Raw genomic sequence first — 24,433 nt, forward strand, 5'->3', positions numbered from 1 at the left:
TACAAGTTGAATATACGGAGTTAGGACATAAATTAAAAAGTAGCGAGAGTAGAAAAAACAGGATATATAATATGAATACGTGGCTGAAGAAATGGTGCAGGGGGAGGGATTCAGATTCCTGGGATATTGGGACTGGTTCTGGGATGGGACCAGTACAACAGGACGGGTTCATCAGGGCAGGACCGGGACAAATGTCTTTGGGAGGGTGTTTGCTCGTGCAGTCACGGAGGGTTAAACTAGAATGGCAGGGGAATGGGAACCTGAGCAGGGAGACGGAGGACAGGGAAACAAGGACAGAAACAAAAAAAGTAAGAAGCAAAAGTGGATGGCAGAAAAAACAAGAGCAAAAAACAAATGGGGTCATAGTGTAAAATAAAGCTAAGATGACTAACCATGTTAAAAAGACAAGTCTAAAGGCATTGTATCTTAATACGCGGAGCATTTGCAATAAGGTAGATGAATTAACAGCGCAAATAGGTATAAACGGTTATGATATAGTTGCAATTACAGAGACATGGCTGCAGGGTGACCAAGAATGGGAACTGAACATCCAGGGGTATTCAGTATTTAGGAAGGACAGACAAATAGGGAAAGGAGGTGGGGTAGCACTGTTAGTAAAGGAGGAAATCAATGCAATAGTTGGGAAGAATTCTGGCTCAGAAAATCATGATGTGGAATCTGTTTGGATGGAGATAAGAAACACCAAGGGACAGAAAATGTTTGTGGGGGTTGTCTATAGGCCCCCAAACAGTAATTGAGATGTAAGGGAAGACATTAAGCAGGAAATTAGAGACACATGTAATAAGGGTACAGCTGTAATCATGGGTGATTTTAATCTACATATAGATTGGACAAACCAAATCAGCGATAATACTGTGGAGGAGGATTTCCTGGAGTGTGTACATGATGGTTTTTTAGACCAATACGTTGAGAAACCAACTAAAGAGCAGGCTATCCTAGACTAGGTATTGTGCAACGCGAAAGGATTAATTAACAATCTTGTGTGGGGTCCCTTGGGGAAGAGTGACCATAAAATGATAGAATTGTTCATTAGGATGGAAAGTGAAGAAGTTGAATCCAAAACTAGGATCCTGAATCTAAATAAAGGGAACTATGAGGGTATGAGGCGTGAGTTGGCAATGATGGATTGGGGAACCTTACTAAAATGGTTGACAGTGGATTGGCAATGGCTAATATTTAAGGAACGTATTGAATTATAACAATTATTCATTCCTGTCTGGCGCATAAGTAAGACTGGAAAGGTGGCTCAACCATGGTTTACAAAAGAAATTAGGGATAGCATTAGATCCAAAGAGGATACATATAAAATTGCCAGAAAAAGCAGCAAGCCTGAGGATTGGAAGCAGTTTAGAATTCAGCAAAAGTAGACAAAAAGATTGATCAAGAAGGGGAAAATGGAGTATGAGCGTAAATTTGCAAGGAACGTAAAAACTGACTGTAAAAGCTTCTATAAGTATGTGAAGAGAAAAAGATTAGCGAAGACAAATGTAGCGCTCTCAGTCAGAAATGGGGGAAATTATAATGAGGAACAAAGAAATGGCAGAAGAATTGAACACATATTTTGGTCCTGTCATCACAAAAGAGGACACAAATAATTTCCCAGAAATGTTAGGGAACCAAGGGTCTGGTGAGAGAGAAAAATTGAAGAAAATCAGTATTAGTGAAAAAAATGGTGCTAGAGAGATTAATGGGGTTAAAGGTTGAAACATCCCCAGGGCCTAATAATCTACACCCCAGAGTACTAATGGAAGTGACCCTGGAAATATTGGATGCATTGGTGATAATCTTCCAAAATTGTATAGGCTCTGGAGCAGTTCCTACAGATTGGAAGGTGGCAAATGTAACCCCACTATTTAAAAAAGGAGGGAGAGAAAAAACAGAGAATTACAGACCAGTTACCTAATATCAGTAGTGGGGAAAATGCTAGAGTCAATTATAAAAGGCATGGTAACAGGACATTTAGAAAGCATTAACGGGATTAAACAAAGTCAGCATAGGTTTATGAAAAGGAAAGCATGCTTAATTAATCTGGAGTTTTTTGAGGATGTAACTAGTAGAATAGATAAGGGAGAACCAGTGGATGTGGCATATTTGGATTTCAAGAAGGCTGATGAGGTTCCACATAAGAGGTTAGTGGGCAAAATTAAAGCACATGGGATTGGGGGTATATACTGGCATGGATTGAGAATTGGTTGACAGACTGGAAACAGAGAGTGGGAATAAATGGGTCTTTTTCTGGGTAGCAGGCGGTAACTAGTGGTGTACCACAGGGATCAGTGCTTGGGCCCCAGCGATTCATGATATATATAAATGATTTGGATGAGGGAACCAAATGCAATATTTACAAGTTTGCTGATGACACAAAACAGCAACAAATAACTAAAAGAATAATAAGGAGGGAGAAATTAGAGTATGAAAGAAAGCTAGCCAAAAATGTTAAAAAACAGACAGTAAGAGTTGATACGGGTACTTATAAGTAAAGTGAGCGTTGATCCTCTAGAGAGAGCGAGTCTGGAGATTTAATAATGGAAAATAAGGATGGCAGATGGAGTTTAATATGGGAAAATGTGAACTTGATGACTTTAGCAGGAAGAATAGAAAAGCAGTATATTTTTTAAATGGAGAGAGATTGCATAACTCTATAGTACAGGTGGTGTCCTGGTACATGAATCACAATAGGTTAGTATGCAGGTACGGCAAGTGATTGGGAAGCCAAATGGAATATTGTTGTTTATTGCAAGTGGAATGGAATATAAAAGTTGAGAAGTTTTGCTACAGTTGTACAGGACATTGGTGAGACCACATGTAGAGTACTGTGTACAGTTTTGGTCTCTTTATTTAAGAAAGGACATAACTGCATTCGAAGCTGTTCAGAAAAGGTTCACTCGACTGATTCCTGGGATGGGGGAATTAACTTATGAGGAAATGTTGAGCCTAGATCCATTGGAGTTTTAGAAGAATGCGGGGTGATCTTACTGAAACACAAAATCCTGAGGGGACTTGACAGGGCGAATGCTGAAAGGATGTTTCCCCTTGTGGGAGAGACTAGAACTAGGGGACACAGTTTAAAAATAAGGGGCCTCTCATTTAAGACAGAGATGAGAAATTGTTTCTCTCAGTTGGTCGTGAGTCTGTGGAATTCTCTTCCCAGAGAGCGGTGGAGGCAGGGTCTTTGAATATTTTTAAGGCAGTGGTAGATAGATTCTTGACTAACAAAGGTGTCAAAGGCTATAGGGGTAGGCAGGAAAGTGGAGTTGACGCCACAAGCGCTAAAATCAAATCAGCCATGATCTTGTTGAATAGCCGAGCAGGCTTAAGGGGCCGAATGGCCTACTGTTTCTAATTCGTAAGTTTGCATGTATAAATATTGGCCACGACACCAGCGATAACTCCCATTCTCTTCTTCGAAATAGTGCTGTGGGATGTCCTACATGCATCTGAGAGGATAGACAGGACTTTACTTTAATAACACTTTTGAAAGACGCCAACTCCAACAGCAGTGAGTAGTGCGCTAGTGAGTATAGAAATAGGAGGTTAGTCCAGATGAATGTGTGGCTGGAGAGATGGTGCAGGAGGGAGGGCTTCAGATTTCTGGGACACTGGGACTGTTTCTGGGGGCGGTGGGACCTGTGCAAGGAGGGCGGGTTGCACCTGAACCAGAATGGAACCAACGTCCTTGCGGGGAGGTTTGCTAGTGCTGTTGCGGAGGGTTTAAACTAACTTGGTAGGGGGATGGGATCTTGAGAGGAGGTTCAGCGGGGAAGGTGCACAGCCAAAATTAGAAGAGAGAGCAAGTGAGTCTGGAAGGCATAGAAATTATAGGCCAGTTAAGGCACAAGGGAGTTTGGCAAGGTTAGGTGGTATTTATTTTAATTCAAGGAGTCTGACAAATAAAGCAGATGAGTTCAGGGCACAAATTAACACATGGAAATATGATGTCATTGCTGTCAAAGGGTCATGGTTGAGAGAGGGGCAGGATTGGCAGCTCAATATTCCAGGATGTAGGGTCTTCAGGCGAGACAGGGAAGATGGTAAAAGAGGAGGGGGTATCACAATATTGATCATGGAATCAATTACAGCAGTAAGGAGGGATGACATCTTAGAAGGTCCTCAAATGAAGCCATGTGGGTAGAATTGAAAAACAAAAAAGGAGCAATCACATTGCTGGGAGTGTACTATAGACCCCAAATAGTCAGAGAAAAATAGAAGAGCAGATATGTAGGCAAATTTCAGAGAAGTGTAAAAATAATGGGGTAGTAATAGTGGGGGATTTCAACTTCCCCAACATTAACTGGGTTAGTCATAGTGTGATAGGTTTAGAGGGAGCGGAATTCTTAAAATGCATCCAGGAGAGCTTTTTAAGCCAGTACGTAGAAGGTCCTACAAGAGAGGGGGCAGTCCTGGACTTAATTTTAGGAAATGAAGCTGGGCAAGTGGTAGAGATATCAGTGGGGGATCATTTTGCAGATAGTGATCATAACTCCGTTAGATTCAAGGTTATTATGGAAAAGGACAAGGATGGGCCAGAAATTAGAGTTCTAAATTGGGGGGAGGACGATTTTAATAAGATCAGATATGATTTGGCCAGAGTGGACAGGGAGCAGCTACTTTTAGGTAAATCTGCGTCAGAGCGATGGGACTCATTCAAGAAGGAAATAGGGAGAGCACAGGGCCAACGTATTCCAGTAAGGATAAAGGGTGGGACTAACAAATCCAGGGAACCCTGGATGTCAATGGATATGCAAGATTGGATAAAGAGAAAAAGGGAGGCTTATGGCAGATACCGAGGGCTCAAAACAGTGGAAGCCCTAGAGGAGTATAGAATGTGTAGGGGGGAAACTTAAAAAGGAAATTAGGAGAGCAAAAAGGGGGCACGAAGAAACATTGGCAGGTAAAATAAAGGAAAATCCAAAGTTATTTTACAAGTACATTAAGAGTAAGAGGATAACTAGGGAAAGAGTAGGGCCCATTAAGGACCATAGTGGTAATTTGTGTGTGGAGCCGGAAGACATAGGTAGGGTTCTAAATGAATACTTTATGCCGGTGTTCACAAGTGAAAGGGATGACGTGGTTATGGAAATCAGGCATAAGGACTGTGATATAATTAAAGAAATTAGCATAGAAAGGGAGGAGGTTCTAAGTGGGCTGGCAGGCTTAAAAATAGATAAATCACCAGACCTGGATGAAATGTTCCCAGGCTGTTAAGTGAGGCAAGGGAGGAGATAGCAGGGGCGCTGGCAATAATTTTCAATGCCTCTCTGGCCACAGGAGAGATGCCAGAGGACTGGAGGACAGCCAATGTGGTACTGCTATTCAAGAAGGAGGGAAGGGATAAACCAGGGAACAACAGGCCAGTCAGTCTAACCTCAGTGGTGGGGAAACTATTGTACTATCAGTACTACACTGGAATGTCAGTCTAGAATTTGTGCACAAATTCTGAAGTGAGACCTGAACCCATGACCTATTGACAGGGGCAAAAATGCTACAATTGACCCATAGCTGATGAACATTTTGTGTTACACCACCCACCCTCAATGTACACCTACATACTGGAGAATGTGGCAATGATTTCTTACCATATGCGACCTGCAGTCGTGTCTCATTCTGGATCAGATGTTGGTAATTGAACAACCCCATTTACTTCACCAGACGCAGGTAAGTGTGATTTTGATTCACACTCAGCTGGTTTATCCTGGTTAAGATGTTTCCCTTCTTTGGGTTCCTGACGAGCTTGTACTGCCTTCCATTGTTTAGAGTTGTCCACAATCCATTTGATTGGGCTGTAAATGTGACTATGTATTGGTAGTGATCTTTCCTCATCCATGTAACAGTGGTTAGGGTGAGGGAGTTACTGGGTGTGAATACACAGGGCAATGTAACCGAAGCTCCCTCTGTCCCACTCTACACTCAGTCATTTCTACCAGCAGCTGAGAAAAAGTCAAACATCAGAACGATCACTGTCTGGATGATGTTACAGCCTGGTTAGGGGATGTTAACATTTTTAAAAAAGATTTGAATACCTAATTTTAACCAATAGAACTATGCCACAAGATTTTACTTTTCTTTTAACAAAGTAGACTTTTATATAAAAGAATAAACTATTTGTTATGCACTCAGGTTTATTCCCTACTTCCTCCAAGAATTCTCTTATAAAACACATCAATCTTAAAGTTATTTACTTCTGTAGGGACCACCCATAAATTTGCCATAATCCTCTGGAGAATTCTCTGCTCCAGCTATTCTCAGAAATAAATCTTTCATTTACCATCTCTTGGCTATGGAGGCCTGTTTTTATTTTTCCATGGGATGTGGGCGTCACTGGCAAGGCTGGCATTCATTGCCCATCCTTAATTGCCCTTGAACTGAATGGTTTGCTCGGCCATTTCAGAGGGAAATTAAAAGCTGTGGGTCTGAAGTCGCATGTAGGCCAGACCAGGCAAGGATGGTAGATTACTTCCTGAAAGGACATGGAGTTTTATGATAATCGATGATAATTTCATGTTTAATAAACCATTAATGAGACTAGCTTTTAATTCCAGATTTTTATCCAGATTCAGGGGGAGGTGATGGTGTAGTGGCAGTGTCACTGGACTAGTAATCCAGGGTAATGTTCTGGGGACATAATAAATAAATGGAATTAGAGGTCTAATGATGACCATGAAACCATTGTCAATTGTTGTAAAGACCCATCTAGTTCACTCATGCCCTTTAGGGAAGGGAATCTTCTGTCCTTACCTGGTCTTGCCTACATGTGACTCCAGACCCACAGCATTGTGGTTGACTCTTAAATGCCCTCTGAACAAGGGCAATTGGGGATGGGCAATAAATGCTGGCCTAGCCAGTGATGCCCACATCCAATGAATAAACAAAAAATTAATTGAACTTAAAGTCAACCAGCTGCCATGGTGGGATTGAACCCATCTTTCCATGGGCATTAGCCTGGGCTGCTAGATTACTAGTCCAGTGACATGACTGTTAAGACACAGTAGTTGGTAACGGCTGAGTTATTTAAAATCCCAGAGGAAAACTTTAAACAATTGTCATAACCTTTATTTTCAATTGGTACGTTTGAGATGCAGCTCTGAATTAAGAAATGAAACCACCAAGCCTCCAGAGGTTAAATTAAACATTTATTAATTTAACAACAAAGTTAAACATATACACATGTCTACAAATGACGACCATAATAACTTTTAAACAAATCCCCAAATTAATCACTCCCAGGTAATCTTCCCCAAGGCAACAATAACCCATAGACTTAAACAGACGCCAGGCAAAGCACATTTTATCTTAAGAATTCAAAATGAGGCTCCTTTCAATTTGGTTCCTTCGCATGATTGTAGGTTTACAGGCAGCTTCCACACACACAACTCTTTTCTGTATATACCTAGCTATCCCTTTGAATGCAAATTCTCATTGTATCACCAGGTCTTTTGAACTCCACCTCTTCTAACAATAAAACCCCTTTCATAGTACCAATTTTATTAGTAATATAAACATATTGCTTGGTGTCTCCAAGATAGGTGCAAGATTTCACTCCAAGTTTTTAAATGGTTTATTCAACGAAATGCAAATGCACTCTTTACCTTAACATCCTTACTGTTTAACATCTCAAAACTACTATACTTCAAAGCACCCAGACTAGCTGGCTTTCACAGAATCAAGAATCACACAGTGCAGAAGAGGCCCTCCGACACATCGAGTCTGCACCGACACATGAGAAACACCTGACCTACCTACCTAATCCCATTTACCAGCACTTGGCCCATAGCCTTGAATGTTATGACATGCCAAGTGCTCATCCAGGTACTTTTTAAAGGATGTGAGGCAACCTGCCTCCACCACTCTCCCAGGCAGTGCATTCCAGACCGTCACCACCCTCTGGGTAAAAAGTTTTTCCTCACATCCCCCCTAAACCTCCTGCCCCTCACCTTGAACTTGTGTCCCCTCGTGACTGACCCTTCAACTAAGGGGAATAGCTGCTCCCTACCCACCCTGTCCATGCCCCTCAATCTTGTACACGTCGATCAGGTCACCCCTCAGTCTTCTCTGCTCCAGCGAAAACAACCCAACTCTATCCAACCTCTTTTCATAACTTAAATGTTTCATCCCAGGCAACATCCTACTGAATCTCCTCTGCACCCACTCCAGTGCAATCACACCCTTCCTATAATGTGGCGATGAGAACTGCACACAGTACTCCAGCTGTGGCCTCACCAAAGTACTATACAACTCCAGCATGATCTCCCTACTTTTGTAATCTATGCCTCGATTGATAAAGGCAAGTGTCCCATCTGCCTTTTTCACCACCCCACTAACATGCCCCTCCGCCTTCAGAGATCTATGGACACACACGCCAGGGTCCCTTTGTTCCTCAGAACTTCCTAGTGTCATGCCGTTCATTGAATACTTCCTTGTCAAATTACTCCTTCCAAAGTGTATCACCACACACTTATCAGGGTTAAATTCCATCTGCCACTTATCTGCCCATTTGACCATCCCGTCTATATCTTCCTGTAGCCCAAGACACTCAACCTCACTGTTAGCCACCCAGCCGACCTTTGTGTCATCCGCAAACTTACTAATCCTACCCCCCACATAGTCATCTATTTTGTTTATATAAATGGTAAAGAAGAGGACCCAGCACAGATCTCTGTGGTATGCCACTGGATGCTGGCTTCCAGTCACTAAAGCATCCTTCTGTCATCACCCTCTGTCTCCTACAACTAAGCCAATTTTGAATCTACCCTATCAAATTACCCTGTATCCCATGTGCATTTGCCTTCTTTATAAGTCTCCCATGTGGGACCTTGTCAAAGGCTTTGCTGAAATCCATATAAATTACATCAACTGCTCTACCCTCATCTGCACACCTGGTCACCACCTCAAAAAATTCAATCAAATTTGTTAGGCATGACTTCTCTCTGACAAAGCCATGCTGACTATCCCTGATCAAACCTTGCCTCTCCAAGTGGAGATAGATACTCTCCTTCAGAATTTTCTCCAATGGTTTCCCTACCACTGACGTGAGACTCACTGGCCTGTAGTTCCCTGGCTTATCTCTATGACCCTTCTTAAATAGCAGAACCACATTAGCTGTTCTCCAGTCCTCTGGCACCTCCCCCGTGGCCAGAGAGGAATTAAAAATTTGGGTCAGAGCCCCTACGATCTCCTCCCTTGCCTCCCTCAGCAGTCTGGGACACAAATTATCCGGACCTGGATATTTGTCCACTTTTAAGCCTGCCAACATCTCCAATACCTTGTCACTCCCTATATCAATTTGCTGAAGAACCTCGCAGTCTTTCTCCCCAAGTTCAATATCTTCATCCTCATTCTCTTGGGTGAAGACAGATGTGAAGCATTCGTTCAACACTCTACCGACGGCCTCTAGCTCCACCCATAGATTGGCTGCTTTTTCCTGGTTGTGTCAAGCTTCTTGAGTGTTGTGGGAGCTGCACTCATCCAGGCAAGTGGAGAGAATTCCATCACACTCCTGACTTGCGCCTTGTAGATGGCGGAGAAGCCTTGGAGAGTAAGAAGTGAAGTTACTCACTGCTGGATTTTTAAAAAATTCATTCATGGGATATGGGCTTCTCTGGCTGGGCCAGCATTTATTGCCCATCCCTACTTGCCCTTGAGAAGGAGGTGGTGAGCTGCCTTCTTGAACCGCTGCAGTCCATGTGGTGTGGGAGTATTCCATCACACTCCTGATTTGTGCCTTGTTGATGGTGGACAGACTTTGGGGAGACAGGTGGGGGGTTACTCGTCGCACTATTCCTAGCCTCTGACCTGCTCTTGTAGCCACAGTATGTACATGGCTAGACCAGTTCAGTTTCTGGTCAATGGTAATCCCCCAGGATGTTGATAGTGGGGGATTCAGTGATGGTAATGCTATTGAACATCAAGGGGCAATGGTTGGATTCTCCCTGGTTGGAGATGGTCTTTGCCTGACACTTGTGTGGTGCGAATGTTACTTGCCACTTGTCAGCCCAAGCCTGAATATTTTCCAGGTCTTGCTGCATTTGGACATGGACTGCTTCAGTATCAGAGGAGTCACAAATGGTATTTTAACATTGTGCAATCATCAGCGAACATCCCCACTTCTAACCTTATGATGAAAGGAAGGTCATTGATGAAGCAGCTGAAGATAGTTGGGCCCAAGGACATTACCCTGAGGAGCTCCTGCAGTGATGTCCTGGAGCTGAGATGACTGACTTCCACCAACCATAACCATCTTTCTTCGTGCTAGGTATGACTCCAACCAGTGGTGAGCTTTCCCCCTGATTCCCATTGACTCCAGTTTTGCTGTGGCTCCTTGATCCTACACTCGGTCAGATGCAGCCTTGATGTCAAGGGCAGTCACTCTCACCTCACCTCGGGAGTTCAGCTCTTCTGTCCATATTTGAACCAAGGCTGTAATGAGGTCAGGAGCTGAGGAGCTCTGGCAGAACCCAAACTGTGAGCAGGTAATTGTTAAGCAAATGCCGCTTGCTAGCACTGTTGATGGCCCCTTCCATTTACTGATGATGGAGAGTAGACTGATGGGATGGTAGTTGGCCGGGTTGCATTTGTCTCATTCTTCTAAACTCCAGAGAAAATAGACCCAATTTGGTCAGCCTCTTATCAGAGGACAATGCCCTTATCCCAGGGATTAACTTCGTGAACCTTCGCTGTCGTACCTCCAATGCAAGTATATCCTTTCTTAAATGTGGAGACCAAAACTGCACACTCTACTCCAGATGTCATTACACCAAAATCCTGTACAACTCTAGCAATATTCCTTTATTTCTGTGCTCCTTGTAATAAAGGCTAACATGAAATTTCCCTTCCTAATTGCTTGCTCTATCTGTATGTTAAATTTTCCTTGTACAAACCCATTCAAGTCTCTTAACATCAACACTTACAAGTTTTTCATCTTTCTATTCTTTCGATGAAGGTGAATAACTTCACACTAACTAACCCATCCCTAATTGCCCTTGAGAAAGTGATGGTGAGCCGCCGCCTTCAACCACTGCAATCCACGTGGTGATTATAATCCATCTGCCATCGCACTTTACCTGTCTATATCTTTGCAGCCTCTATCTCCTCCCCACAAGCTTACCTTTTCATCTAGCTTTGTATCATCAGCATACTTAGATACACTACTCTCTGTCTCTTCATCTAAGACATTAATGTAGATTGTAAATAACTGAGGCCCCAGCACTACTCTTATGGTATTCTACTATTCGCTACCTGCCAACTTGCAAAAGTCCCATTTATCCCTTGAGAAGGTGGTGGTGAGCTGCCTTCTTCAACTGCTGCAGCCCATGTGGTGTAGGTACACCCACAGTGCTGTTTGGGAGGGAGTTCCAAGATTTGACCAGTGAAAATGAAGGAACAGCGATATGATTCCAGGTCCAGGTAATGGGGGATTCAGCGATGGTAATGCCATTGAATGTCAAGGGGAGATGGTTGGATTCTCTCTTGTTGGAGATAATCATTGCCTGGCGCTTGTGTGGCACAAATGTTACTTGCCACTTATCAGCCCAAGCCTGAATTTTTTCCAGATTTTTACCAGGCCTTTTGCAATAAGCCTCCCCTTTCAATATATTACTATCCCTAACTTTCTGAGTGAGCCACGGATGGGTCTTTCTTGCTGAGTTTTTATTTTTCAATAGAACGTATTTTTCTTGGTCATTTTGAATTGTTTCTTTGAATGTTCCCACTGTTTATTTACAGCCATACCTTTACCCAATTTACCTTAGCCAGTTCTCCCCTCATACCTATGTAATTAGCTTTGTTTAAGTTCAAGATTCTTGTTTATGATTGGAGAATGTCACTTTCAAATTTATCCTGGAATTCAATGGTATTATGATCACTATTTCCCACTGGATCTTTTACTATGACTCTACTGATTAACTCTGCTTCATTACACAATACTAGATCTAAGATTGCTTCATTGTTAGTTGGTTCCAAAACGTATTGGTCCCAGAAACTGTCATGAAAACGTTCCACAAACTCATCCTCAAGACCACTCTTGCCAATTTGATTATCCCAGTCTATATAAAGATTAAATTTACCACAATTATTACATTGCCTTTGTTACAAGGTCTAATGATTTCTTGTTTAATGCTCTGTCCAGTGGTATAACTACTGTTAGGGAGCCTATAGACTACTCCCCACCAGTGTTTGCTGACTCCTGCTATTTCTAATTACTATCTAGACGATTCTACTTCATGATTTTCTCAGGCCAGATCCCTTCTCTCTAAAGTCCTTATGTCATTCTTTACTATCAGAGCTACCCCATCTCCTTTGCCATTTCGTCTGTCTTTCTGAATTGTTGTGTACCCTTGAATATTTATTTCCCAACCTTGATCATCTTGTAACTATATCTCGATAATGGCAATAAATCTAAATCATTTACCTTGATTTGTGCCACTGGTTCATCTATATTTTGCAGATGTTTCATGCATTCAGAAAGAGAACTTTCAATTTCATTTTTTACTTCTGTTCCCTGCAATAACCTTATTCAGTGATGTACATTTTTTGTTAAACTCTTTGTCCCTTCCTGCCCCATTCTGCTTGACTTTACCCACATTGCTATACTCCTCCAATGCCTCAACCTTTCTCTTTGAATTTCTAAATCTCTCTTCATTCAATCACCAAACCCACCCCCCAACCCACCGCACCCCCTGAAACATGTTAGATTAAAGCACAGTGCAGAGCCCTAGTTATACGCTTGACCAGGACACTGGTCCTAGCCTGGTTCAACTGTAGCCCATCCCAACGGAATAGTTCACCCTTCCCTGAATACTGATGCCAGTGCCCTATGAATTGAAACTCATTGTTCCCACACCACTCTTTGTGCCACGCATTTATTTCTCTAATCTGCTTGACCCTATGCCACTTGGCGTGTGGCTCAGGTAACAGTGCAGAAATTATTACCATTGATGTTCTGCATTTTAATTTGGAACCTAACTCCTCAAATTCTTTTAGTAGATCATCAGTCCTGGTTCTAGCTATGTCACTGGTTCCCATATGGACCACGGCAGCTGGATTCTCCCCCTCCTACTCAAAGTTAGCTTCTCTCCACCGCGAGGAGATGTCCTTAACCATGGCACTGGGCAGGCAACACACCCTTCAGAGCTCCCAGTTGCAGCTGCAGAGAACAGTATCTATTCTCCTGACTATACTGTTTCCTATCATTACCACATTGCACTTTGCTCCCACCACCCCCTACTTGAATGGCATCCTTCACCATGGTACCATGGCCAGATTGCTCATCCATCTTGCAGCCCTTCTCCTTATCCACACAGATAGCAAGCAACTCGTACCTATTGGACAAAGTCAGGGGTTGAGGCTCCTCCATCACTACCTGCTGGATCACTTACCTGCCTGACTCACTGTCACACCCTCCTGTCCCTGACCTGGAACAATTCTAAAGATCCGCCTACCCCAAGGGGTGTTAATCGCCTTCTGGTACAAAGTGTCCAGGTAACTTTACCCCTCCTTGATGCATCGTAGTGTCTGCAGCTCAGCCTCCAGCTCAGTAACTCTGAGCCGGAGCTCCTCAAGCCACATGCACTTACTGCAGATGTGTTTGCCCAGGATCACACTGGTGTCTACAACACCCACATTCGGTAGTCACAACACATCACCTACCCTGCCATCTTTGTGTTAATTCATTTATTAATTTTAATTAATAAACCCTACTACCCCCAATAAGTTTTACTACTGCTTCTACAAAACTTTACTATTAATAAAATCTTATAGTTACCAATAATTTGTACCAGCCAATGAAAGATAAATGATCAAATGAGGAAAAACCTCACCAATCACTAATTCTGTGATGTCTGACTTGGTTTTCTCTGAATGTGAACAGTCCACAGGCTAAACCCCACCAGCAGCAGCCCCAGGTCCGCTCTCTGATTCGCCTCCTCACTTGCTCTTATAAGCCTCCAGGCCTGCTGGAAGTCTTGCCCCCTTATGCGCTCATTAAGTCTCTGGGTCCGCTGGAAGTCTCACCCCTGCCCTTGTGCTCTTTTAAGCCTCTGGGTCTACTGGAAGTCTTGCCCCCCCTGTCGCGCTCTTTTAAGCCTCTGGGTCTACTGGAAGTCTTGCCCCCCCTGTCGCGCTCTTTTAAGCCTCTGGGTCTACTGGAAGTCTTGCCCCCCCCTGTCGCGCTCTTTTAAGCCTCTGGGCCCGCTGCCACTCAAAAACGGTTCCCAAAAAAGGCCCAGAAAAATTGAAACCAGAGGGCCTTCCAAAGCTCCACCAATCTCCATGATGACGTAGCTTAGTCTGACCTATCTTCAAACTGATCTTTAAGCTAATTATCCCTCATTTACTATTTTTCCAGCTAAATCCAGCCCACCTGCTGTTTTATAGCTTCTATTTGGGCTCTTATCAAACAACAAACACGGGTAACCTGTTGACCTGCCCCTATTTTGGGTGTTCTCGCAATCACTGAGGCCCAGCATTTTAAGTACTTCACCTTCACAACAGTAATCTTCCCAGAACCAGATGTTACCTCTAAAATATTAACATCAACCATGAACTAGATATTTGCAACAATGAGAACATTTATGTATTTCTGTTTAGAACTCTCCCTGTGGTCTAGTAGGTAGAGGCATTTCCCAGTGTAGTCTCAGCCATTAAATATCCCAGGGTTTAGGGGATCAGGTACAGAACAGATTGAAAGATGGCTACAAAATAGGAAACAGCAGGTAAGATGTAAGGGGAGTTTTTCAAACTAGCCAAAACTGGGAAGTGGTTTAACTTATATTGAATCGTTGTATTAGTACAACCCAATATCCTGTTTGCTTTGACTTTTCTGCATTGGTTTTGAATCTTGAGTGATCTGTGCACAATGTCACCTTGATCTTTTCCTCCCGTTCAGTTTTGTTCACTGTAGAAGCTCAGTGTATCCTGTGTTTATCCTACCTACCCACAGCACACTGCATTTGTTTAGGTTAAATCCCATTTGTCATTGTTCTTGGGAACACCCAGAATATTCACTCACTCAGGGACAATATTGGAGGAAGGTCAAGGTGCAGCTAATGGCACTTCATAGTGGAGCAATGTATAGTGGACAGTATGGTCCCTTCAAAATTCTGGAAGTGGAGGAGAAGATGTGTTTGGCGATGGTTTCAAGGAAGTTGCAGTTATGATGGAGGGTGATCTGTTGCATGTGAAGAACAGGATCAAAGTGATATTGTGCATGGATCACACAAGATGAGGTCAAAGGTGGAGCCCTATCATGGTTTTGGGAGGGAGGGGAAGAGATAAGGGTGGAAGTATGAGAAATTGGATGAGCATGATCGAGAGCCCCATCAACCATCGTGGAGGGAAATCTTCTGTTTAGAATAAAGAAATACAACTGGAAGTGGAAGGTTTTTATACATATGTAAAAAGCAAGAGGGTAGCCAGGGAAAGAGGTGGGAATCTGTGTGTGGAGCCAGAAGAAATGGGAGAGATATTAAATGAGTACTTGTCATCAGTATTCACCAAAGAGAAGGACTTAGCAGTCGATTTGTCTAGGGAAGACTATGTAGATAGCCTGGATCATATTGAGATCAAAAAAGAGGAGGTGTTAGGCGTCTTGAAGAATATTAAGGTGGAGAAGTCCCCAGGGCCAGATGGGATCTACCCCAGAGTACTGAGGGCAGCAAGGGAGGAGATTGCTGGGGCCTTGACAGAAATCTTTGTATCCTCACTGGCTACAGGTGAGGTCCCAGAGGACTGGAGAATGGCCAATGTTGTTCCATTGTTTAAGAAGGGTAGCAGGGATAATCCAGGAAATTACAGGCCGGTGAGCCTTACGTGAGTGGTAGGGAAATTATTGGAGAAGATTCTTTGTGACAGGATTTACTACCATTTGGAAGCAAATGGGTGTATTAGTGAGAGGCAGCAAGGTTTTGTGAAGGGGAGGTCGTGTCTCACTAACTTGATCGAGTTTTTCGAGGAAGTGACAAAGATGATCGACGATGGAAGGGCAGTGCATGTTATATACATGGATTTCAGTAAGGCCTTTGACAAGGTCCCTCATGGCAGACTGGTACAGAAGGTAAAGTCGCACGGGATCAGAGGTGAGCCATTGCCTGCCAAGCTGTAGTGGTGATCAGCGTCAATGCTGCACAGAAGAGGTTGGCCATCCAATGCATTTAGAGGATGAATGATCTCATCCATGCAACCAGGGTATGGCAACCATCTCAGCACTCTCAACTCACACACTCAAGCCCATCACACATTTGCTGGCATCTCACTCACTGTCAACTCAAGGGTCATCACCACCCATTCTCACACACATAGCCTCACATGTCCATCTCGCCTCATCTCCTCTGAAAACTGCCTCCTCAGGCATCACCATCTTCACAGTATCAGAGTATCTTTACAGTGCAGAAGGAGACCATTCGGCCCATCAAGTCTGCACTCGCTCTCTGAAAGACCATTCCACCTAGTCCCACTCCCTTGCCTTATCCCTGTAACCTTGCACATTCTCTCTTTTCAGGTAGCAATCCAATTCCCTTTTGAATACCTCGATCGAACCTGCCTCCATCACCCTTTCAGGAAGTTTGTTCCAGACTCCAACCACCCTTTGGGTGAAAAAAATTTTACTCACATCATGTTTACTCCTTTTCCAAATTATTTTGAAACTCTGCCCTCTAGTTCTTGATGTTCTCTTGAGTGGGAACAGTTTCTCACTATTTACCCTGTCCATACCCCTCCATGTCCAAATGCAGCAAGACCTGGACAGTATCCGGGCTTGGGCTGAGAAGTGGAAAGTAACAAGTGCCAGGCAATGACCATCTCCAACAAGGGAGAATTTAATTATTGCTCCTTGATGTTCAATGGCATTACCATCACTGAAATCCCCATGATCAACATCCTGGGAATTACCATTGACCAGAAACTAATTAGCCAAATAAAATACTGTGGCTACAAGAGCAGGTCAGAGGCTATGAATCCTGTGATGCGTAACTCACCTCCTGACTCCCAAAGCCTGTCTACCACCTACAAGGCAGAAGTCAGGAGTGGGATGGAATACTTCCCACTTGCCTGGATGAGTGCAGCTCCCACAACACTGAAGAAGATTGACACTGTCCAGGACAAAGCAGCCCGTTTGATTGGCACCACATCCACAAACATTCACTCCCCCCACCACTGACGCACAGTAGCAGCATTGTGTACCGTCTACAAGATGCACTGCAGGAATTCACCAAGGCTCCTTAGACATCATCTTCCAAACCCACGACCACTACCATCTAGAAGGACAAGGGTAGCAGATGAATGGGAACACTACCACCTAGAAGTTCCCCTCCAAGTCACTCACCTGACTTGGAAATATATCGCCATTCCTTCACTGCCACTGGATCAAAATCCTGGAAATCCCTTCCCAACAGCATGGTGGGTGTACCTAGACCACATGAACTGCAGCGGTTCAAGAAGGCAGCTCACCACCACCTTCTTAAGGGCAACTAGGGATGGGCAATAAATGCTGACCTAGCCAGCAATGCCCACACCCCCTGAATGAATAATTTAAAAAAAAAAAATCTCCTCTGTACTCTCACCAAAGCCTTCACATCCTTCCTCAAGTATGGTGCCCAGAACTGGATGCAGTACTCCAGATGTGGTCTAACTAATGTCCTATACAAGTTCAACATGACCTCCTTACTCTTGTTCTCAATGCCCCTACTAATAAAACCTAAGATACTATATGCTTTATTGACTCAACATGCCCTGCCATCATCAATGACCTATGTATGTATACACTGAGGTCCCTCTGTTCCTGCACCTCCTTCAGACGTTCTTAATATATAGTACGGTCCATACCCAACCAGCCCGTGCTTGCAAAACTCAAAACAGTATCCAACGTTAGAAGTGATTCCGCAATTGGACAGCATTTGCTGAATAATCCTCAACACTGACAACCAATTTAAGATTGTCAGCTGGGCTTGCAGTGTGGCATATTTGTGTGTACTGGAAGCAACTTATGTTAATACACAAAGCCCTGTTCTTTGCAGACAGAAAGAACATGTACATACGTTGCACCAGTTTCAGCTAAACAAAATAAGTGACAGCCATTGACTGACTCATTCCTCAGGGCAATGCCTTGACCAATCAGGATCAAGCTGCCTGGTCTAAATTTTAAACAATGCTTAGCACTTAATTGTCAGTCAACATCAGCGGTGCACTCTCTCTGGCAATGCCACTTGTCAACCAATCAGCACTTTCTTCACACAGTATAAATTCTTGTCTTCCCCTTTTATTGGTCTTATTGTGAGTTTCCTGATAAGAACAGAAGAACTAGGAGCAGGAGTAGGCAATTCAGCCCCTCAAGCCTGCCCCGCCATTCAATACGATCATGGCTAATCTCATTTCGGCCTCAGCTCCAATTTCCCGCCCTCTCCCCATAACCTTTCAACCCATTACTAATTAAAAGTCTGTCTATCTCCTCCTTAAATTTATTCAGCGTCCCGGCATCCACTGCACTCTGAGGTAGTGAATTCCACAGATTCACGACCCTTTGAGAAAAGTAATTCCTCCTCATCTCTAATTTAAATCTACCACCCCTTAGCCTAAAACTATGGCGTCTCATTCTAGAATGCCCTACAAGGGGAAACATCCACTCCACGTCTACTTTGTCCATCCCCTTTAGCATCTTATATACCTCAATTAGATCTCCTCTCATCCTTATAAACTCTAGCGAGTATAGGCCTAAACTGCTCAATCTCTCTTCATAAGACAAGCCCTGCATCTCTGGAATCAATCTAGTGAACCTCCTCTGAATTTCCTCCAATGCAACTACATCTTTCCTCAAATAAGGGGACCAAACTGTGCACAGTACTCCAGGTGCAGTCTCACCAATGCCTTGTACAGTTGCAACAGCACTTCCCCATTTTTATACTCTATTCCTTTAGCAATAAATGCCAAAATTATATTTGCCTTCCTTATTACCTGCTGTACCTGCATACTAGCTTTCAGTGATTCATGCACAAGGACACCCAGATCCCTCTGTACTGAAGCATTCTGAAGTTTCTCTCTATTTAAATAATAAGTTGTCTTTTTATTCTTCCGACCAAAATGGATAACCTCACACTTGTCCCCGTTAAACCCCATCTGCCAAATTTTAGCCCATTCACCTAACCTGTCCATATCCATTTGTAAATTTGTTATTTCTTCATTACAACTTACTTTCCCACCTATTTTGGTGTCATCTGCAAATTTAGCTATAGTACCTTATATCCCTGATTCCAAGTCATTAATATAGATTGTAAATAGTTGGAGCCCAAGGACCGAACCCTGTGGCACCCCACGAGTTGCAGCTTACCATCCAGAAAAAGACCCATTTACCCCAACTCTCTGCTTTCTGTTGGTTAGCCAATCCTCTATCCAAGCTAATATATTATCCCTAACTGCGTGTGATCTGATCTTGTATATTAATCTTTTGTGCGGCACCCTATCAAAGGCCTTCTGGAAGTCCAGATATACTACATCTACAGGATCCCCACTACCCACTTTGCTTGTCTCATCTTCAAAGAACTCTAGCAAATTAGTCAAACACGATTTACTCTTCATAAAACCATGCTGACTCTGATGGATTGCATTTTGACTTTCCAAATGCCCCATTACTACTTCCTTAATAATGGATTCCAACAATTTCCCAAAGATGGACGTTAAACTAACTGATCTATAGTTTCCGACTTTCTGCCTCCCCCCCTTTTTGAATAAGGGTGTTATATTAACATTTTTCCAATCCACTGGAACCTTTCCAGAATCCAGGGAATTTTGGAATATTATAGCCAATGCATCCACTATCTCCGCTGCCACTTCCTTTAAGACCCTGGGATGTAGGCCATCAGGTCCTGGGGACTTGTCACCCTTTAATCCCAATAGTTTGCTCAGTACTTTTTCTCTAGTGATGGTAATTGTTCTAAGTTCCTCCCTCTCTATACCCTCTGCACTACCTGTTGCTATTGGGGTGGTACTAGTGTCCTCCACCTTGAAAACTGAGGCAAAATATTGATTAAGCGTCTCTGCCATTTTTGCATTCCCCACTATTAACTCATCAGTCTCATCCTGCAAGGGACCAACATTCACTTTAACTACTCTCTTTCCTTTTATATATTTGTAGAAGCTTTTGCTATCAGTTTTTACATTTTGCACTAGTTTTCTTTCATAATTTACCTTTGCTCTTTTTATTATTTTTTTAGTAACCCTTTGTTGATCTTTAAAAGTTTTCCAGCCTGCCACTGACCTTTGCAATTTGGTATGCCTTCGTTTTTGCCTTTATGTTATCTTTAACTTCCTTGCTTAGCCATGGTTGCTTTTTCCCCCCTTACCATCTTTCTTCCTCTTTGGAATATATTTTACTTGGGAGGAATTGAACATCTCCTTAAATATCTTTCACTGTTCATCAACTGTCCTACTTTGTAGTCTTCCTGTCCAGTCCACTAGGGCCAAATCTGCCCTCATACCTATGTAGTTTCCTTTGTTTAACACCAGAACACTAGTGTGGGACTAAAGTTTCTCGCTCTCAAACTGAACTTGAAATTCTAGCATGTTATGATCATTCTTCCCTAGAGGATCCTTTACTATGAGATCATTAATTAATCCCATCTCATTACACAAAACCAAATCCAGAATAGCCTGCTCCCTGGTTGGTTCTACAACATATTGCTCCAAGAAACAATCTCTAATACACTCTATGAACTCTCCCTCGAGGCTACCCTTGCCAGTTTGATTAGTCCAGTCTATATGCATATTAAAATCATCCATGATTATTGCCATGCCTTTCTTACATGCTCCCAGTATTTCCTGGTTTATACTGTGCCCTACTGCTGAACTACTGTTTGGGGACCTATAGATTGCTCCCACCAGGGACTTCTTTCCCTTGCTATTTCTTATTTCTACCCAGACTGACTCTACCTCTTGCTCTCCAGTGCCTATATCATTCCTCACTATAGCACTGTGAGTGGAAGCCGAAAAGCTTAGACACGTCTCTTTTTTCAGCAATATTCAATTCTGTACTACCAACTAACTATTAATGTTGCCTTGCTGTACTGCAAAGTCAGTCTGTTTTTTACCATCCTACAAGCAGCTTCACAGTCAGGGAGCTCTGGCCCAGGTTGGACATCTGGCCCATCTACATGGCTTCTACTGGAAAGCCTATGGAATTGTCTACAAGACTGACTTCACCTCACTATGCCTATCAGTGGAGTCAACACAACTGGAAAAGTGAATTTTACAGCCTAGGTTTTCAGCCTGCCAACCTCCTTGAAGGAACACTTCATTGGACTCTGATTCTGGATGCTGGAACCCAAAAGAAATACTATTTCTTTTCTCTGTGGTATCTGCAGTGTAAATCTTTTCTCTATCCCTCTTTTACTGTATGAATGCAAAGGAGACATCCCCACCCTGTCTCTCTCACTCTCCCCCTTCCCCACCCTGTCTCTCTCACTCTCCCCCTTCCCTGCCCTGTCTCTCTCACTTTCCCCACTTCCCCGCCCTGTCTCTCTCACTCTCCCCCTTCCCCGCCCTGTCTCTCTCACTTTCCCCACTTCCCCGCCCTGTCTCTCTCACTCTCCCCCTTCCCCGCCCTGTCTCTCTCACTCTCCCCCTTCCCCACTGTAACCTCTATTACATTGTACACACACCAAAGTGCCTCTCTGGAATCCCTGATTAGCCAATCAGAGTGCTGTGCCCGAATGGCCGATCAGGGCACTGAAGGGCCAATTAACCAGGGCAATGGAAATTGTCCCATTCAGACTATTTGGTGGAAAATTCACCTCCCAGACTAGGGAGAGCCTTTACCCATTGAAGTATAAGGGCAGCTACAATCCTGAACACTGATCCTCATCTCCCATTCCCAGAATTCAGTGTTTGAAATTTTCCAATATTGAGCTCCACACGATACATATTTTCACTGGTATCCTCCCGGCTCAGCCGCTTCAGCATTTTTGAGACATCGTCGTTGCTGAGGTTCCCCACGAATCTGAATCGATTCCCACTTTCACACGGTTCACCCTGACCCCGAACAGAATAGGCACACTTAAACGTAACATTGCGATGGGGAGTCACGGTTGTACCATATCACGGAGCCGGTGACTGTGATTAAGTGTCTGTGTGGGTGAAACTACACGCAGGACAGTGGAACACCCTTCCCAGCACTCACAGTATAGGCCAGTGTTATTGTCCAATTATTTCCAGAATATGCTGTTGGGGGAGCGAGAATATGAAAACAGCAAGGGGACAGGCATCTGTGTTCCGAAAGCAAACTACGAGACTTCATGTACTGAGTGTGAAACTGGGTATATCAGTCAGACTGGGATGCAGTGATGGTGGGAACTTACTCTCTACCCACAGTGCTCTGATCGCTTCAGGATCATAATACCGGTCATCTAGTTTGCATCTGTAACAACGGAGGATCCAATTGCGGCCCTTAAGATAATCAATAGATTTCTTCTGATGGAAGAGTTGAGAACAAGGGGGCATAACCTTAAAATTATACCTAGGCTGTTCAGGGCTGATGTCAGGAAGTACTTCTTCATTGAAAACTCGGTGAAACTCGCCCCAAAAAGCTTTTGATGGTGGGGGTCAATTTGAAGTAATTAGATTGAGATTGATTGGTTTCTGTTTGGTGAGGATATTGAGAGATACAGAACCAAGGATGGAATTAGGATACCAATCTGCCATGATCTAATTGAAATAAAAGGCAAAATACTGCGGATGCTGAAAATATGAAACAAAAACAGAAAATACTGGAATCTCAAAGAATCTGGGCACAGGCTCGAGGGGCTGAATGGCCTACTCCTGTTTCATGTTCTTTGTATCTTGCTAGAAGCCTGACAATCTTTCTACCCCACCCTGTTCTTCTGACCCTGCACTGAACATTCACCCACTCTCAACCCTGCAGTGAAATGATAAAAAGGACAATTTATGACACACAATGAATTTGAACAGATATTATTGGAAAGCACCTACTGTAACCCTGCACCGGGACTAACAGCAGGACCATGGAAAGCCAAATGTGGAGAGAACTCATCGCCAACTCTTCAGTGTTTCGTCTTCCTCTCACTGCTTCTTGTGCCTTGACACCGAAATAAAGAAGTCGGTCAAAGTGTTTCTTCGCTGCCTGTGAAACAGCCCGAACATTGAGAAATCGGCCTGAAATAACTGGCCAACAGGAAGTCTGTTCAAGAAAAACAAAAAGTGCTGTAAAAACTCTGGCAGCATCTGTGGAGAGAGAAACAGAGTTAATGTTTCGAGTCCAGTATGACCCTTCTTCGGAAGTGTTTGGGAAACAGGAAGTCTGTTTATGTTGAGCAGAAAAGGAGAATAAAGTGGTATAGACTAATAGGCCAGGTATATTTGTATAACTGCTGGCAATAAGAGGGACAAAGCACAGCATCAAGTGAGAATGAAAGATGTTGCATTAGCTTCCAGTTTTGGTGTCAGAATATCCATCAAACTCAGTGGGGGTTAAATTGCTTAGTGTGGAGAATGGATGTGGGGTTTGCGATGCATCGTTAACCCAAACACATAGATTGTGCTGCACACAACAAGTAGTATTCATGCTGTCTCCTCGGTTCCATATTTGCTGTGTGCAGCCAGTGTTACCCAAGTTGTTGATTAGCTGCAGGTATCAGGAGGTCCAGCTTTGAAACTGGAAATACACAACATTATTGGAATGCAGCCAGGAGGTCTGAAAGAGGAGGTGGGTTGGAACTTCTATTATAGTATGAGGAACTGAGAAATGCAGCACAGAAATGTCTGAGCCTGGGAGAGAGTGGGCACCAAGGTTCTCTGGTGCTGCATTGGAGATCTTGTAACTGATGATGGAGGGGAGGAGAGACATCATCTATCATGGAGGAGGGACAACAGGAGATAGAGGAGTGAAAGAGCTTGGGAGAGGGCTGGGTCAAAGGACACCACAGGTGTTAGCTCAACGGAAGACAATGTCGCAGACTAGTGCTGCTGCACAGCACTCAAACAAGGATTTGATGTGCCAGGCTACCGAAAAAGGCTGATGCGTGCGCACAACAAAGTGGTTGGTGTACTAAGAAGCCTGTCAGAAGGTCTGTGCACAATGTCAGTGAACATGAAGGCATCAATTGCGTGCAATTCTGGTCACCACATTATCAGAAGGATATGGAGGCGTTGGAGAGGGTGCAGAGGAGGTTTACCAGGATGCTGCCTGGTCTGGAGGTTATTAGCTATGAGGAGAGGTTGGAGAAACTCGGATTGTTCTCACTAGAGTGACGGAAACTGAGGGGCGACTTGATATGAGTTAACAAAATTATGAGTGGCATGGACAAAGTAGATAGTCAGAAGCTTTTTCCCAGGGTGGAAGAGTCAATTACTAGGGGACATAGATTTAAGGTGAGAGGAGAAAACTATAAAGGAGAAGTGCGGGGCAAGTTTTTTACGCAGA

General features: G+C 43.5%; 1 protein-coding gene across 1 annotated transcript in view; it reads right to left on the reverse strand.

Annotated features, from left to right (window-relative positions):
* Positions 1-23,202, reverse strand: part of LOC144692089 (uncharacterized) — a 981,581-nt gene extending 958,379 nt beyond the window's left edge. The window contains exon 1 of the mRNA XM_078560618.1: positions 22,984-23,202. Within this exon, the coding sequence (XP_078416744.1) occupies positions 22,984-23,044 (61 nt within the window). The 5' untranslated portion in view covers positions 23,045-23,202. The remainder of the gene's footprint in view (positions 1-22,983) is intronic.
* Positions 23,203-24,433: the final 1,231 nt, after the last annotated feature.

The sequence above is a fragment of the Cetorhinus maximus genome, chromosome 2 (assembly GCF_964194155.1).
Source record: "Cetorhinus maximus chromosome 2, sCetMax3.hap1.1, whole genome shotgun sequence".
In the NCBI taxonomy this organism is placed as follows: Eukaryota; Metazoa; Chordata; class Chondrichthyes; order Lamniformes; family Cetorhinidae; genus Cetorhinus; species Cetorhinus maximus.